The following is a 17,200-nucleotide window of genomic DNA, read 5'->3' as shown; positions in this document are numbered from 1 at the left end:
CATGACGTCGGACAGATAAATAAACAAACTGTCCCGGCGATATTGTCAGTGAGGCTCTGTATCGTTTATGCTAGTCAGTCACTCATATTTGATATATATTTGATTCACGAAAATGAAACTAAATCGTCAACAGTAACAACATTTTTGCCCCTTCAGTTGATGATTCATATCCATATACACACAAACACACAGACAAACACACACAGTCACACACACACAGTGCGGAGGAGGTACTGTAGCAGACTTTCCACCTCGCAGGAAAGCCTGGTATTCGTTTTAACCCATTTAGGCCTAGGATTATTGACTGCTTTAACTATTGAAAAATAGCAGATATACAAGCTCACAGCGCGGCACCGAGTGCCGCGCTGCGAGCTTGTAGATCTGCTATTTTTGGAAAAAGTCGTGAAAATCTTTGAATGTATGTATTTTCAAAGCGAACGTTTGTAACTCAAATTTTGCTTCTGGGTGGTCCCTGGAACTAAATATTTTGAGATGGGGGTCCTTGGCCAAATAAATATCATTTTGGGGGTCCTTCACATGAAAGGGTTTGAGAACCACTGACATAGTAGTCTCTCAAGAAAAGACTAACTGAGCTCCAGTGAAAAGGACCTTTTCTTTGACAAAGGCTGGCCAGATTGCTGACATAGAAACATAGGTTTTTCAAAAAAATCTTAGAAGGATACAAAAGACACTTATAGAATCGGGTCAAAATTCTAATTTTCACGATTTTTCAAAAATAGCAGATCTACAAGCTCACAGCGCGGCACTCGGTGCCGCGCTGTGAGCTTGTATAACTGCTATTTTTCAATAGTTAAAGCATAAAATAATGATACACAAAATGCGTACCCGTTCTAAATGGGTTAAACGGGCCGTGTGATCCGGTCTAAGCGTGGCCTAAACCGGAAACAGGAAGACCGGCCGCCTGATAACCACAACAAACTACAACATGACGTAACGTTATTTTCGTATGAATGCAAATCAATTAGTGTATTCCCGCAAGTCGCGGTACGAGTTGAAATAGAAGATCAACATACCAAACCATTATACCAATTTAAACCATTTCTGAGTTCTGTTTCCGGTTTGGTCTTTCCGGCTGATCTGTAGTCCGCCTGATGACTACAACGTGGCGTAGGTTGTTTCCGCTCCCGACCGGATCATAAACCCAAAATGATGCTGATTCCAGACTAACCTCGAATGCTCTGTCCAGCTGGTTCATCTCCCTGAGCTGGTTGCCTTTGGAGAAGTGCAGCTCTGCTCTCACCGTTAGATCACTGGGGTTCTGCTGCAGGGCCTGGTCCAGAGCATCTAGAGCCTGAGAGAGAGAGAGAGAGAGAGAGAGAGAGAGACAGACAGACAGACAGACAGACAGACCCAACGTCATCATTACAAAGCAGTTCTCTGTGTGATTAACCCATTTAGTGCTCCAGACATGAACGGGTTAAATGTCCAGCGCGCCTTTCGCCTGCTCCGTCTGCGGCCAGTCTCTTATTTTGAAGGCCAGAAGTCCATTGCGCAAACATTTCCTGTTTGACGTCATGACGCCATTCACCGGAAGTGGTCATCATCCCATGCGGTTGCAGTAATGGCCGATCGTTGCCTTTCAGCTTGTGTTATAATAGCGAGAATCTAATGCCATCCTTGGCTTCAAAAGTGTTTGTTTTTTGGAGAAAATGGACATTAAAGATGAGATAGACCGTCGGCTACCATGTTAAGGGATTACTATTTTGCGCACGTGGATCCGCGATGATGATGAATCGGCGAGTCCAACGGACTGTACGGTAAGATTGCCAGCTTTACTGTATATACAGTATATAGCGCGAGTATACTCTGGATCGGCACTCCGAGTACTCAAGTATTTTTCACGAGTATTCTCGGGATCGGCTACAAATGGGTTAAGATGAGAGCGACTTTGTCCCGACTCCCAAAGGACATTCGTGTTGGGCACATACAATATCTGCCGTTTAAAAAAATACATTGACATACTGACCAACCAAGAAATTGACAGCTTCAATAAGGTACCCTTCTAACTCTGTATTGCCGTCTGCTAGTTTTAGACAAAGCTTCAAGGTTATGGTGGGATGAGGAGACAGAGAGAGAGAGAGAGACATTATGATGGTTTGATGGTCATAGAGAGAGAGCAAAAACGGATAGTTTTAACTAAGCCAATTAAACTATGGGCACGTTTAAAAAGAAAAGCGTAAATAGACAATCTACAAGCTCACATGGCGTCACATCAAGGCGTGTTGCGAGCTTGTAGGTCGGCCTTTTAAGCAGCGTGACACCGCTGTAGGACTAAGTATAAAATAGGGCCTAAGTGGTTAAGAGAAGAAAGACTGAGACGGTATATTTAGCAGAGTCTGGAACTCCATGTGCAGTGTGTGGGTTCCTGTTCCCCCAGAGAAAACTAACTTCCTGCAGTCATTCCAGCTCTGGCTAACTTCACAGTGGAGACACTATTTTTAGCCATTAGGCACAAAATAACCTCCATTCTTTTTAGCTCCTCTATTATGATATGCCTGAGACAGAGTGAGAGAGTGAGACGGAGAAGTAATGATGGTGGTAATGAAGATACATGTTGGAGGATGAAGCCTAAATTCATCCAACGATGCAATACTCTCCCTCGTCTACAACAGTGGTTCTCACCCTGTGGGTCGGGACCCCCAGGGGGCCCCCAAATTATTTTGTGGGGTCCTTAGACGATTAGCTTACTGTAATGTGCAATGTTGTTTTCTCACTCAACAGTAAACAAACCAACAGAAAGATTAAGTGAATAGGGGTATATGGCTATATGCACATTTCTAAAAAGACAATTTACGGACTTTTTGATACCTCTAAAATGAAAAATGTAACATTGGCCAAATTGTCAAATATTAAATGTAGAAATTGTGAAAATAGCCGATCTACATGCTCACAACGCCTCGCAACAAGCATGTAGATCTGCTATTTTCACAAGGTGAAAAGGTTGAGAACCACTGGTCTACAAAACCACCACCATGGTTAAATGGTTGTGTCCTGGCCATAAGAAGGGCATGTAGACAGGACGAACGTAAATGGAGAGCTTCCAAAAAAAAAAGAATAATCTAATCACACTGCCATGAAGGTGTTTTTGAAGAGCTGAACACTGTGAAAGAAGAGAGATCTAAATATTTCATATATCTCATTGCTGCTAATCCCCATAACCTAAAGCTTCTCTTAAGCACCATGAAGCTCCAGAACTGATTCCAGTGCAAAATGGAATTCCTTTTTTGAGCGGTGCTAACTGCTCCTACATCTGGCTTTGTCTGTCTGTCTGTCTATATGTACCTATGTACCTATGTGTGTATGTATGTCCCACACTTGACTCATTGGCTAAGCTTCGCCAGGACACTCAATGAAATTAACTCATAAATAGCATCGCTCACTTCAAACTGGGTGTGATTTTTTTCCAGTTGCCCAACTGGGAAAAAAACCTGAACTACCGGTATTCCGGAAACCCTTTCTTCCCCTGTAGATGTTCTACCTGCCATATTTTTAAAGACATTTTCATTGGCAGAACTGTTACAACACCACAACAGAGAGAAATGTAAAACCACGGTGGCTTCAGTATCTCATCTCCCACACTCACTTACGCACGCGAGCGCACACACACACACACACACACACACACACACACACACACACACACACACACACACACACACACACACACACACACACACACACACACACACACACACACACACACACACACACACACACACACACACACACACACACAAATGGATACCTCTGTGTAGTTGCCGCGCTTGCTGTAAATTGCAGACAGGAGTCGGTAACATTCGATACAGCTGCCCTGTTTAGATATGATTCCCATTGTCATCTTCTCAGCCTCTTTAGTTCGTCCTGCCATGGCTAAAACCTGGGCCTGAGCAGATTGGAGAGAGAGAGAGAGAGAGTGTGAGAAAGAAGAGAGAGGCGATGGAGTAGTGCTAGATGCCAGCCAGACACTGGGTTGCTATATCTGGATGTCTTTGTATTGTCACCCCGGACAGATCACCCGAGTCCTGGCACCCTTGAGTGGATCAGTGTGTAACAGGAGGGTGGCTGTGTATCTGACACTAGTGGCTCTCAGTGTTTCCCACAGGTTGAGATCGACTAGAGCAGTGGTTCTCAACCTGTGGGTCGGGACCCCCCAAATGATTTTGGGGGGTCCCCAGGTGATTCACTTAATGTGCAACATTGTTTTCTCTCTCAACAGTAAACAAACCAACATAAAGTTTAACTGTATAGAGGGTGTCTTCACATTTCTAAAGTGACAATTTAAAGACTTTTTAATACCTCTAAAATGACGAATTAAACAATGGCCAAATTGTCAAATATTAGAGGCAGAAATTGTGTTGCGAGGCATTGTAAGCATGTAGATCAGCTATTTTCACGATAGAACCGTGTCATGCAAAATGTAATGCCTCAACTCTTTGTGCTCGTCAGGGTGGGGGGGTCCCCAGTTAAAATATGATTATTTTCGGGGTTGCGGCCTGAAAAGGTTGAGAACCACTGGACTAGAGCAGTATTACCCAAACAGTGGGTCAGGACCCATTTGTGGGTCGTGGATCCATTTTTATGGATTGCGGGTAAATATTGGCGTTTCCTACATTTTGTCAAGAATTTGTTTTATTTTAAAAGATTTTCTACAAAAGTCCACAACAATTCACACATTTTCATGATATCAAAACTAATTAACATTTTTCAAGGGAATTTCATCATTTTTCAAGGGAATTTCATAAATTGTAAAACAAATGTTTAAGAAGTAGTGAAATCTTGGGAATCTTGGGACAAGGTTTGGGAATCACTGAACTAGAGTTAACACTCATGTCAGTCTACTACAGTCAATATCACCAATTCAAACTAAGACATGTCTTAGGGACCTAGGGAAATTTATGGAGGGGGGTCACTGGAGGAAAATAGGGGAGGGTCATGTCTTTTTAGTTTTAGTTTGAGGGAGGGTCATCAAATTTTACTTTGAGTCCAAGGGAGGGTCATCCAATTTTTATTTTTAAAATGAGCCCGGATTTTATATGCATATTTTCTTTACAGCTTTCCTGAATAATAGTACAACAATAGTCATTGACACCCCTCCGTTGCTTATCTTGGTTTTTCCCAACAGCTGGGCTATTGAGCCTTTCCCATTGTTCCTTCTATGTGTCAATCATTTAGCTTGGCCTATCCAGCCAGTAGGCGTGTGCAGTTTCTGGCCAATCACTGACGCTCTTCCTGGCAGCGACAATACTTTTAGTCAGAGGGAAAAGTTCAGAACACAACAAACATGGCGTCTTACAACATCAAGAGAACAAATGTGCGTACTAAAAGTTACTTGGATCACAATTTAAGAGCTTCGCTGCAGACCCTCTCTGCTGAGGAGAGTCTTGTCAGACTCGAAACTAAATTAGGGAAGAGCACGGACAACAAGAAGATCAGAGGGGTTAGGCAAGTCCTACTGGAATTGCGTGTGTGTGGCTGTTTGGATTTTGATTTTGGCTTCGAGGTTTTTTCGTCTTTTTTTCTTTCTCCACCACAACGGGAATCTTTTAGGGATAGTCTCATTGATGAAACATATGGCATCCCTGTTTTAATATTAAGTTCGGCCGGCAGTGGATCATCTTAAAGGATGGCAGTGTTCCAATGGAAAGCATTTTTCTTCACTTTCACATTTGCGTATAAAATTTCCCAGACAGATAGATGAAGCGGTGAGTTTACAGATTAAACATTCATAGCCTTCTCCTAAGTCCTGTAACATCATATGATATAGAAGTGGTAGCTTAAGTTCTAGAGTTCACTTTTATTCGCTAAAATGTTATCTGTGAAGATAGCTCAGTGCATTAGTCACTGTGCTAAAGATCCATTCATCCTGTGGGGCCGTCGGTTCGAGTCTCATAGGGGGAGGTGAATTTGCTTTATTCATGTTCTCGTATATAGTGCTATTATTACTGCAGTTGCGTTTATGAATAAGTTTATGTTTTTAGGGATCATTTTACTCATGTATAAAATGTTATGTTTTAGGGGAGGGCCATCTTCTTTTCTTTTTTTGGTTGGGGAGGGCCACTGATTTTTTCCCACATACAGAGGGAGGGTCATAGCATTTTATATCAGGGCATATACATTTCCTCCAGTGACCCCCCTCCATAAATTTCGTTCTGTCCCTTAGTTTGAATGATACCGATATAGGATATTGATTATTTCCAAATAATCAATATCATACCTGCACGTAGCATTCCATTTCCATTTGTAAAGGGGCATAGCCTATTCTTAAGGACAGCTTAAAGAAAAAATGGGGTGTAATTGATTGAAAAAAGTAATTATTTGGGGTGAACTACTCCTATAACACTCATTTTCCCATCCCACACGTGAAGTGGAAAAGGTGCATGTGATTATGGAAGGGGTCTTCAACGTTTTCAGGCCAAGGACCCCTGGGTTGAGAGAGAGAGATGAAGCAGGGACCCCCACAACCTTTTCTATATAATTTCATCGTTTGACAGCACGATCAGTGTATTTTTGGATTCATGTCAATTTGTGTTTTCAGATATGTAACCACTTGAACTGTCAATACTTTCACTCTGTACTTAGCTGCGTGAGGCTTTGTGAGCTTGTAGATCTGCTATTTTTGGCTAAAGTCCTCAGAATATGCAAAGATTTGGAGGACCCCCTGTAGTAACTCTGAGGACCCCCAGTTGAAGACCCATGGATTATGGTGTGCTTGCTTTGCTCTCACCAGGGCCAACCAGATGTCAGTGCTGTCAGGCTTAAGTCCAGCAGCCTCCCTGTACACCTGCAGAGCCTCCTCATAGCGACCCGTGTTGTAGTAGAGCGCCCCTAGTGGTGTCAGGATGTCAACCTTCCTCGTCACCTGCAGTGCCCTGGGAGGAAGAAAAGGGACACGTTGCACGTTCAGATAGTGTGTAGAGATGGACATCGGTATCGGCCGGTATCGAAAATCGGCCGGTATTATATAAAATCGGCCTCAATCGGTGACCGGCCGGTCCTAACGTAATTTCCGGTTTTCCGGAAAAAAACAGTACGCAACATGTGGCTCAACAACGCGCGCTGACCATGCCTCGTCCAAATTTCGCTGCGCAGTTTGTAGACAGTGTACGGTAACCACCGTAACAGCTCGCTTGGGCCGCTGTGACGGTGGTTACCGTACACTGTCTACAAACTGCGCAGCGAAATTTGGACCCGGCTCATTTCACGTTCCGTTTGGCAAGTCGGATGACTTTTGGCATTGAACTTACCGAGGCGCGTGCGTGTGCGTTGTCCTCGCGAACATCGGCGTGGATGACGGCCACACATGAGATCTTTAGCGTGGAAGTTTAATCCAAACAGTAAATGAAGCCCAATGAAGCTAATGGTGGCTGCCTGGTAGCCTTTGGTTCCTGTTTACAGTTAAGAGTCGCATCTGAATGACGAAACGAGCCGCTGAGCTTGATGGGAAATGTAGTGTTTTTTATTCCCCAGCAGTATGCTGTGTGGACTGTTCTGATACACATTATGAGGAGCTGATTTTCAGTATGAATTGGTTAATGCAATACAATACAGCAGAATGTTATCTCTGCATGAGCTTTCTATGATGATTTTCCAATAAAAACGTTTTTCTTTATAAATAACCTAATATATAATATATAATATTTATATATTTTTTTCCAAAAATGATGTAAAGAGTCAGAGTCGTACTATATTCGGGCTAATACGGTATTCCAGTGTTTAACTGGGGTACTACGAGTACCCCTGGTGATACCCAGAGGTACTGCATGGGATACTGAAGAAATTACATGGTAGAATACCAGCCAACTGAGATGTGTTTTTGAATTTTGTTTATCAGTTGATGATGATTGGTTGTTGATTACTAGTTATTGACATGAAAACTGACTGAATCTTATTGTCAGTGTTGAAAATAAATCTGCTCAGGATGCACTGTTTGAAACTCACTCCATTTCTTATTTGTGATGTTATATTGTTGAACAGGGGTGTTATGCATATAGCCTACCATAGTTGTGGTTTTAATTGCAGTTATATAAGCAAAATGTTGTCTGGGAAAGGGAGTACTTGGATAAAAAAATCATGGAAAGGGTACTCAAGCCAAAAAATATATGGTGTATTGTATAATTATTGTTCTTTCTTAGATAGAAAATCGGTATCGGAAAAATCGGTATCGGCAGATCAGAATTTAATAAAACCGGAAATCGGAATCGGCCAAGAATTTTGCAATCGGTCCATCTCTTAGTGTGTGATTGTTGATTAATAATACTAGAAGCTGGGCCGCCCTTCGGGCGGCCCAGCGTCTAGTCGGCGACCTGGCCAACTCGGAACAATGTAAATAGGGAATGAATGCCCCGCCCTTTAATGCAAACCCCATTATACCTGTTTTCATAGGACCCGTTTTGACCATTTGTCTGCCTGTGTCCATTTTTGCCCATATATGGAGATATCTGTATCTGTCTGTCTGTCGGCGTCCATTTTATGTCCATATATGGAGATCACTGCAGATATAGTTCTGGGTCCATTTTATGCCCATATGCCCATATATGGAGATATCTGTCTATTTGTGTCCATTTTATGCCCATATATGGAGATCTCTGTATCTGTCCGTCTGTGTCCCTTTATGCCCGTATATGGAGATATCTGTTATAGGGAATGAATCCCCCGCCCTTTAATGCAAACCCCATTATACCTGTTGTCATAGAACCCGTTTTGACCATCTGTTTGCCTGTGTCCATTTATGCCCATATATGGAGATATCTGTATCTGTCTGTCTGTCGGCGTCCATTTTATGTCCATATATGGAGATCACTGCAGATATAGTTCTGGGTCCATTTTATGCCCATATGCCCATATATGGAGATATCTGTCTATTTGTGTCCATTTTATGCCCATATATGGAGATCTCTGTATCTGTCCGTCTGTGTCCCTTTATGCCCGTATATGGAGATATCTGTTTATCTGCGTCCATTTTATGCCCATATATGAGATCTCTGTCGCTTTTTGTTTGTTTCTTCTTTAAGCAGAATACACAGCCTGCTTAAATCTGCATCATTCAAGTCATCCTCCCAGTCCCACGCTTTGTCGCTTGTCTTATGTTTGTTTTTGTCTCTTTTTTGGAGCGGACCCCATGAATGCCCCATCCTTTAATGCAAACCCCAATATACCTGTTGTCATAGGACCCGTTTTGACCATCTGTTAGCCTTTGTCCCCACCCTTTAATGCAAACCCCAATATACCTGTTGTCATAGGACCCGTTTTGACCATCTGTTTGCCTTTGTCCCCTTATGCCCATATATGGGGATCTCTGCACACACAGTACCGGTTGCGGAAAACTCTGATGTCAGACATCAGCTCCGCATTCGGGGATTCATTTTATGCCTATATCTGGAGAAAGCGTGTGCCGGTGGGAAGAACGGTTCTCAAGATTCACATACATACATACACATTCACAGAGATTTTTTGTTGACTCATGTGGCGTACGTGATGTCACAGCCTTTTCAGACATCAGCTCCGCATTCGGGGATTCATTTTATGCCTATATCTGGAGAAAGCGTGTGCCGGTGGGAAGAACGGTTCTCAAGATTCACATACATACATACACATTCACAGAGATTTTTTGTTGACTCATGTGGCGTACGTGATGTCACAGCCTTTTATGAAGTGATGTCACAATGAGTCAGCGCTTGCGCCGATTTCCTCCGGAACAGCCTGATGTCAACAATCAGCTCCGCATAAGGAGATTCCGAACGTTTTGCGCCGGTTTCGGAAAACCGCGAGTCGGGTCGGGTCGAGGCCCTGCACTGCACTCCGCGCGGCGGCGGGGAACGCGCGTGCCGAATCTGAAGCCGGTGGGATGAACGGTTCTCGAGATACGTGGATTACAAACAAACAAACAAACAGACAGACAGACAGAGATTTGTCGCATTTATAGATAGATATATGTTATTGTTGATTAATACTATATATTACACAATATAATATATATAATATATAATATTTTATTCTGAGATGTAGTGAAGTAGAAGTAAACTGAAAATTGGAAATACTCAAATAAAGTAAAAGTACCTCAAAATGGTACTTAACTGCAGTACATAAGTAAATGTACTTAGTTACTTTACACCACTGCATACTGGTTATAATTGTTTTATAACAGCAGCCTCCCTACCAAATGTAGTACCAACCGTTACTACTCTAGTAGTCCTTTTAAGCCCCTTTTCTACTTCAGCTTTAGCACCACACTACACTACACTACACTACACCGCACCACACTGCACCACATACAAATATCTACATTTTCCATTACACAAAAGTACCCCTATCGGTAAGAAACAAATTGATACACTATAATGGATTGTAACTGTGTATATAATACACTTTAAAGTATTAATGTATTACTATGATAATTATAATACACTATAATAGATTGTAATAGTGGTTATAACACAATAGAATCTATTATGATGTAATACAACTATATCCTGGTGGTCTAAATGAAAAGTCAGTGAGTGATCAGTCATTATGAAGTGTTTGGCCCTGTTTGGCCTAGCTCAGGCCTACTCTAGATTGGATACTTTTTAGTACCACGTTTACAGTAGTACGGCTTTCACACCACTCTACCCAGGTCCTTGTAGTGGAAAACCTGGCACTGGCAGTGGGCGGTGTGGAGTGGTGTGGTGTTGGGCCATGTCAGTGTAAAAGGGGCTTTGTGTCTCCACAGGGAACAAAGGGGCTCTATAGGGAACCACTGCAGGTCATCAAGTTATTGGCTTAGGAATGCGACAAAAACCAAAAAAATACATCAATGAATTCAAGTCTCCATGGGGTGAGTAATGAATTGGGGGGGGGGGGGGGGGGGGGGGGGGGGTCGACTATCCCTTTAACAAGATGCAAGCGTGTTAGTGCCACAGTCACACAGGAACAGAGTCTGTAAGGAACCAATCCACTGGTTATGGTTATTTTACATTACCACTGCAGCTCAAGCCAAGACACATTCCTTTTATGTGCCCTTTGTCTCACCTCTTGTACCACGTCTCCGCCTCTTTGTTCTCGTTGGAGGACCGGAGGAGTCGGCCTAAGTTCACCATGGCGACATAGTGGGCCGGTTTGAGACGTACAGCTTGCTGGTAATGGGCTGCCGCTAGCTCCCCCTCACCTAGGAGATAAATGGAGAGGAAGATGGTGAAGACCAGAAAAGGAGTGATGAAGCAGATCAACAGAGGAAAAAATTAATTATAAAGGTTGATTGAGGCTATAGAAATACGCGCCTCATCTATTTGTATAGAGTGAAATAAGACCAAATGCGCTCTTTACAGGTCCGTTTTCTCAAGTATAGAGGGTTTAAGTGTTTAGCCTACTGGTAATTTGCAGCTCAACAAAAGCTAATTCATCCTGCTTGCATGACAGAGGACAATTTCACAATAAATTGAAATCTCTGCGATACGGTTATTGTGAGCTTGTTTCTTAATCACGATAAACGATCACCGTCTCATCCCTACCTGTATCCACCAGAAACACCCCGTAGTTGTTGTGCAGGTCGGAGCTGTCGGGACACTTCTCAATGCCTTGCAGGTACACTTGGTTGGCCTCAGGAAACCGCTTCTACAGGACACCAAGGACAGCCGGTACAGGTATAAGGAGGAGTGAAATGCTAAGACTAAAAGTAGGCAAAGCTTACACAATGCCCACATTAATAACCGCTTACACGTCAGAGGTGTGTGATTGAAAATGTTACTATAATGGTGTGTTGAAGTTCCCTGCGGCAACATTAATACAGATGCACTCAACATTAATTGTTGTCTAAATGTGTGTCTAGATAGCAAAGGACACAAAGTGTGCCAGTTGAAGGCCAGTTGCTTTTTTTGCGAAGCTCAGGCCAACCCATATCCACAGCATCCCTAAATTACATTGTTAATTTTCACTATACCACCTTTTATTTATGGCATCTTTTACTACTTTGACATTCAATTTTAGCACAACATTACAGTATAATAGGCTCTACTATACCTATGTACTAGGGCTGCACGATATATCGTTCTCGGTATCTCTGTATCAACATACGCGATGTGCATATCGCAAAAGTCAACGATGTTGACGATATCAAATTTCCCCAGCATGTACCGCTCAGCCAATGAAAACATGCGCTTTTACGCTTGCCCTAAATGTACAGCTAAGGCCAGCCAACCACAAACCTTTCCTTAGACAGACAGCCGAAGCCAACCAATCACAAACATCCCCTTGCCGAGGCATGAACCATGCTTCTGCTACTCACAGCGCAGTGAGCGCTGACAGCCTCACACAGTCAGTATGTCTCACACACAGACCCACAGACAGCATGGAGAAATGAAAAGCATAGAGAGATGGATGAGGAAGTCAACACCGGTGCATAATCTGCTGATTCTTCAGATCAAGTCAACCTCCAGAGCGATCATGTGTTGCATAGGTCGTGCCGTCCTCCGCATTGTCACGACGAAATAAGGCAACACAAGCAACATGACTTTAGTCTACAGTTCAATGAGAAGTAATTTCCCCATCAAAATAAATAAACTCAGCAAGTTTACAACAAGTCGCCACGATCCACTGTGAGCTTGTAAATTGGCTGTTTTCAATGTGCAACACTGTATCGCTAGAGTTTAGAACAACAAGCTTTTTTTGAGAGAGAGATGAAGCAGGGACCCCGTAGCTGAGAGAGAGAGATGAAGCAGGGAGGGACCCCTTAGCCGAGAGAGATGAAGCAGGGACCCCTTATAGTTGAGGGAGAGATGAAGCAGGGACCCCTTTAGAAGGTAAATAAAAGTCTGTTGCACTAATGTGCTGACAAATCAAATATAATTGATTTACACATTTGACAGTGGTCTGTCCTGAGCAATAAAACTGCACTTTTCCACGTCCATTTGATATTATGCTTTTCTTTTATTTTTAATTTTTTAAAGAATGCTTAGTTTTCACTATTTCTACAGTTACAATATCAAACAATAATAGTCGTATCGTATCGATATCGAGATATCTGGCATAAATATCGAGCTGTGCATTTTTGTCCAATGTCGTGCAGCCCTAAATGTACTATATAGTAGTATCAATTGTGAAAAGGAAGCAGGAACAGTGACATATGGATCAGTGTGTCTGACCTGTTCAGCGTACAGTGATGCTAGGCTGGAGTAGGCGTCAGCGAAATGCGGTCCAAAGCGAATGGAGTCCCTCAGCAGAGCCTCTGCTTCCACCTCCTTGTTCTGGGACCTGGGACACATTATTATCAGCCTAATTCAGTGGGTTTCAACCGTTTTCATGGCAACATAACAATTCTTCTACATTCTCTAATTGTGTAGACCTCTTGTAAATTAAGCAATGCAGATGTTTAACAATAATTTAACTCTTGAGAGCATAAAATGAAACCAAATGGACCTGTAAGGTCGCACGCGCGCGCGCACGCACGCACGCACGCACGCACGCACGCACGCACACGCACACGCACACGCACACACACACAGGTTATCTTACTTGAGCAGGTTCCCCAGGTTAAAGAGGGCTCTGTTGTGCTGAGCATTGATGTCCAGGGCTCTCCTGTAGTAGCGCTCAGCCTCCTCTGGGTGGCGCGTCAGGGTGCCCAGGTTGTTCATGGCGCTGGCATGGCGAGGATATAGCCTGTAGCGAAAAGAGAAATATTGAAAATAGCTACAATATCTACCAGTAAGACTCCCTAATCGGGAGATAAGCGACTGTCAGGTCGCGTGTATGCACCAATTGGCCTGTAAGTCCGCTGTGTGTGATTTTTAGGCAACATCTGTAGGAGCAGTGTCCATTAATGTTGTCTGCAAAAAGCAACCTCATGGTGGCGCTAGAAGAGGGGCATGTGAGAAATCAGGGGCGGAGGTTGTGGTTTGCCAGCCAAGGAGTGTGTGTGCAAAGTTTGGCATGGATAGGGCCAACGGTGCCGGAGATAAGAGTAGGGCCAAAAGTGTGACGTGACGTGATTGACAGACAGACAGACTGACGGAGGGAGGGACAGCCGGGGGAGGTTTTCATAGTAACTTAAGTTGACCTGACGGTCGCAACAAGCTCACATATTGTTTTTTTTTAAATAGGGCTCTACACCAATAGGGCACTCTTACACCACTGTGGTTAATTCATAAGGTATCTTTGTTTTGATCCTGAGGGGACACCAAACGTATCTTTTAGGTCTTGAACAAAAAAAAAAAAAAACCTTTGGAAACCACTGGTCTTGTGGATGCTGGCTTGATGTAAGCTGGGTTTGGAACCTGATGAAAGTCCTTCAGCGTCTGGTTTCTCAACTGGGCAGCAAACAGGCTAATTAACCCACTTAATAAAACTAATGAACAGCGAAAATAGCAGATCCACCATTTCTTCTCTTTTTGAAAATGTCTCTGTGCCCCAATTACAGTTAACAGAAAGTGGTTCACAGAAAGTCAAGGAGCGCAGTGGTGCGGCCACACACTAACTGTACATGCGTGTGTGTGTGTGTGTGTGTGTGTGTGTGTGTGTGTGCGTGGGTATACAGTACGCTTCAATACCCTGACAGCACACCTCAGCTGTCCTCAACTACTCCATGAGAGTTGGGTGGGGGGAAAGAACCCAGACGTGATGATTGACAAGAAGAACAGGATTCCCACACATTTCTACCAATTCAATTTTAAATTTTTTATATACTTGAAAAGTTGTGAAATGGGACATTCCGCATAATGAGCACTTTCTACTTTTGGTACTGGTAAGTAGATTTTGATACTGATACTTTTGTGCATTCACTCAACTACATTTTTAATTGCAAACTTTTACTTAACAGAGTCACTTAAAAAGTCATCTTAAAATATGAGTTAATATTTTTATGATGTCATTGTGGGAATGCGCAATTATAAGCCAATCAAATTAATTGACTGTACTTAACCTACTTACTGTACTGGTCAGCTGTTGTTGGGGAGTGAGGGGCAGATTACACTGTGACATGAGTTTCAGACCGTTTTCAGAGAGACCACGTGACCTACTGTATCTTACTATTATAATTTCGGGGCGTGTCAGCTGGCCTTTAAGTAAAAAAGTGAGTACTTCTTCCATCACTGCAAATGTCTACCTTACAGTATCAATACTTTTACTTAAAGGGGCCCCACCATGAATTTCACTTTTTTTTTGTCTTCCCAGTGTCTCTTCCAGCGTCCCAAAAAAACCATTCATTAACACTAAGCCTTGCCTTTTATTTCAGTGATTTTCTGAATGGGCGTGTCTGAACGGTACTCTTTTGAAATCTTCCCACAGCCTAGGTAGACAGTGGGCTCATACTCAGTGGGTACTTTTTGGGAGGCTATATTTATATGAGGTGGAACCATGAGGTAAAGTGGTACTAAAATTGGAACGATACAGAGAAGATTATGATTGACTCTACATGGTTCTCATCGTAGTTCTCTAATATTCTCTGTATCGTTACAATTTTAGCCCAAAGACAGTGCCCCGTTGCCTACAAAGGGCATTTTGGTATTGCATCTGAAACGGCTTGGAATTAGAGATAGACAGAACATGACATTTCAATATCCGAGTGGTCTAGGCTAAAACCTGTATAAAACCGTATTATGGACCAATATTTATATAAAATATATTTATTTATTAAGTAAAAAAAAAGTGAGTACTTCTTCCAGCACTAACATTTCCTGTTTTGGACGGTTTTGGATATTGAAGTCTGACAGCATCGACAGGCTCCATTATTCCAGACAGAAGATGGTGTGACTCCAGTTACTGTGGAAACCAGGCTGGATGGCTGTTGTCAAGGTCGCAGGAAGCATGGCGCTGGTGCATTTTACAGCAGCAGAGTTGAATTAGGCAAATACATTTGAAACCGTTGACAAAGGATTTCAGGAAGAAACACACACACACGCAGATGTAACACACACACACACACACACAAATAATGTCACCTGAGGGCTGTAGTGTAGTGGTGAATGGCCTGCTGGTGTCGACCAGTGTCTTTCAGGAAGTTGGCATAGTTGTAGTGAACCTTGGCATTGTGTGGCAGAGTCTGGATACCAGACCTGAGAGGAGAGGAGAGGAGAGGAGAGGAGTCAAACACTGAGAAAGAATAAGAACATGTTTCCATCATTTTAAATACAGACATACAAGGTTTCCAATATGAACATAACACCACACACACACACACACACACACACACACACACACACACACACACACACACACACACACACACACACACACACACACACACACACACACACACACACACACACACACACACACACACGTCATTGGAAGCTTTATGTGAAAAGATATTCAAGGATTTACTACGCTTTTCTGTCCATCTCTCTCTTCCCCCCCCCCTCTCTCTGTGCCAACCTTGAGAATTAAAAGACTGCTGTCCTCCACAGATAAAAACAGTTAAAACACTTCATTTATCTACAGTCAACAGAGAGAGAGAGAGAGAGAGAGAGAGAGAGAGAGAGAGAAAGAGAGAATGCTTATCAGTTGCATGGGTGCAGACTGATATAAAGATGGATAAATACATTAAACGATAAAACATCACACAGCCCTGTCTCATATATATTCACGACTCACGAGTTGCATTATAAATTATTCAAACCCCGCTGCAAATGTGGTTTGTTGGCAAAATTCCCAAACTCTCAAGTGTATTAAATAAAGAAATCAAACAAGAAGAATTTAAATATCCCAACATAACCAACATTATTTGGAGTGGTTTCTCCAAATTCAGGAAACAAAATGCTTTTAATGACTACTGCAGGCTCAGAATTATTCAAACCGTTAATGACCAGTGTAGTACTCTAGTACTTAGTAGAGTACCCTTTCGACTTGCTGCAAATGTGATGCATAGCCAGACACCGGCTTTTGGCATATGAGCCTATAGTAAGGTAAAGTTAGCCGAGTGTTAGACCAATCTGGGAACTAAATCTAAATCAATAGCTTTCTTCACAAATGTGTTCATAAAGGCCATTTTTTATTTTTCCCCCTTTAATCCCAGGCCCTCGGGATACCCCAACTTTCATTGGCTCCCACAAAGTTTCCGAAGGGAGTTGTGACTGAAAAAGTTCAGAGGTGATAGTAGACACATTTATGAACACATTTGTGAAGAAAACTATTGATTTCGATTTAGTTCCCAGATCTGTCTAACACTCGGCTAACTTTCCCTACTACTAGCCCATTCCTTATGTGCAAAGACCAG

At 42.7% G+C, this 17,200-nt stretch overlaps 1 protein-coding gene across 1 annotated transcript in view; it reads right to left on the bottom strand.

The window, feature by feature from the left end:
• Positions 1–17,200, bottom strand: part of tmtc1 (transmembrane O-mannosyltransferase targeting cadherins 1) — a 117,491-nt gene that overhangs the window by 2,159 nt on the left and 98,132 nt on the right. Inside the window, exons 10-17 of the mRNA XM_080754675.1 lie at positions 15,927–16,040; positions 13,507–13,650; positions 13,137–13,245; positions 11,508–11,610; positions 11,029–11,164; positions 6,746–6,890; positions 3,767–3,904; positions 1,190–1,312 (exon numbers count right to left, since the gene is read on the bottom strand). Of these exons, the coding sequence (XP_080610801.1) occupies positions 1,190–1,312; positions 3,767–3,904; positions 6,746–6,890; positions 11,029–11,164; positions 11,508–11,610; positions 13,137–13,245; positions 13,507–13,650; positions 15,927–16,040 (1,012 nt within the window). The remainder of the gene's footprint in view (positions 1–1,189; positions 1,313–3,766; positions 3,905–6,745; positions 6,891–11,028; positions 11,165–11,507; positions 11,611–13,136; positions 13,246–13,506; positions 13,651–15,926; positions 16,041–17,200) is intronic.

The sequence above is a fragment of the Nannobrachium achirus genome, assembly GCF_963921795.1.
Source record: "Nannobrachium achirus genome assembly, chromosome: 23".
Classification (NCBI taxonomy): Eukaryota; Metazoa; Chordata; class Actinopteri; order Myctophiformes; family Myctophidae; genus Nannobrachium; species Nannobrachium achirus.
Note: the sequence above shows the minus strand (reverse complement) of the source record. Positions and strands in the feature narration are given on the sequence as shown.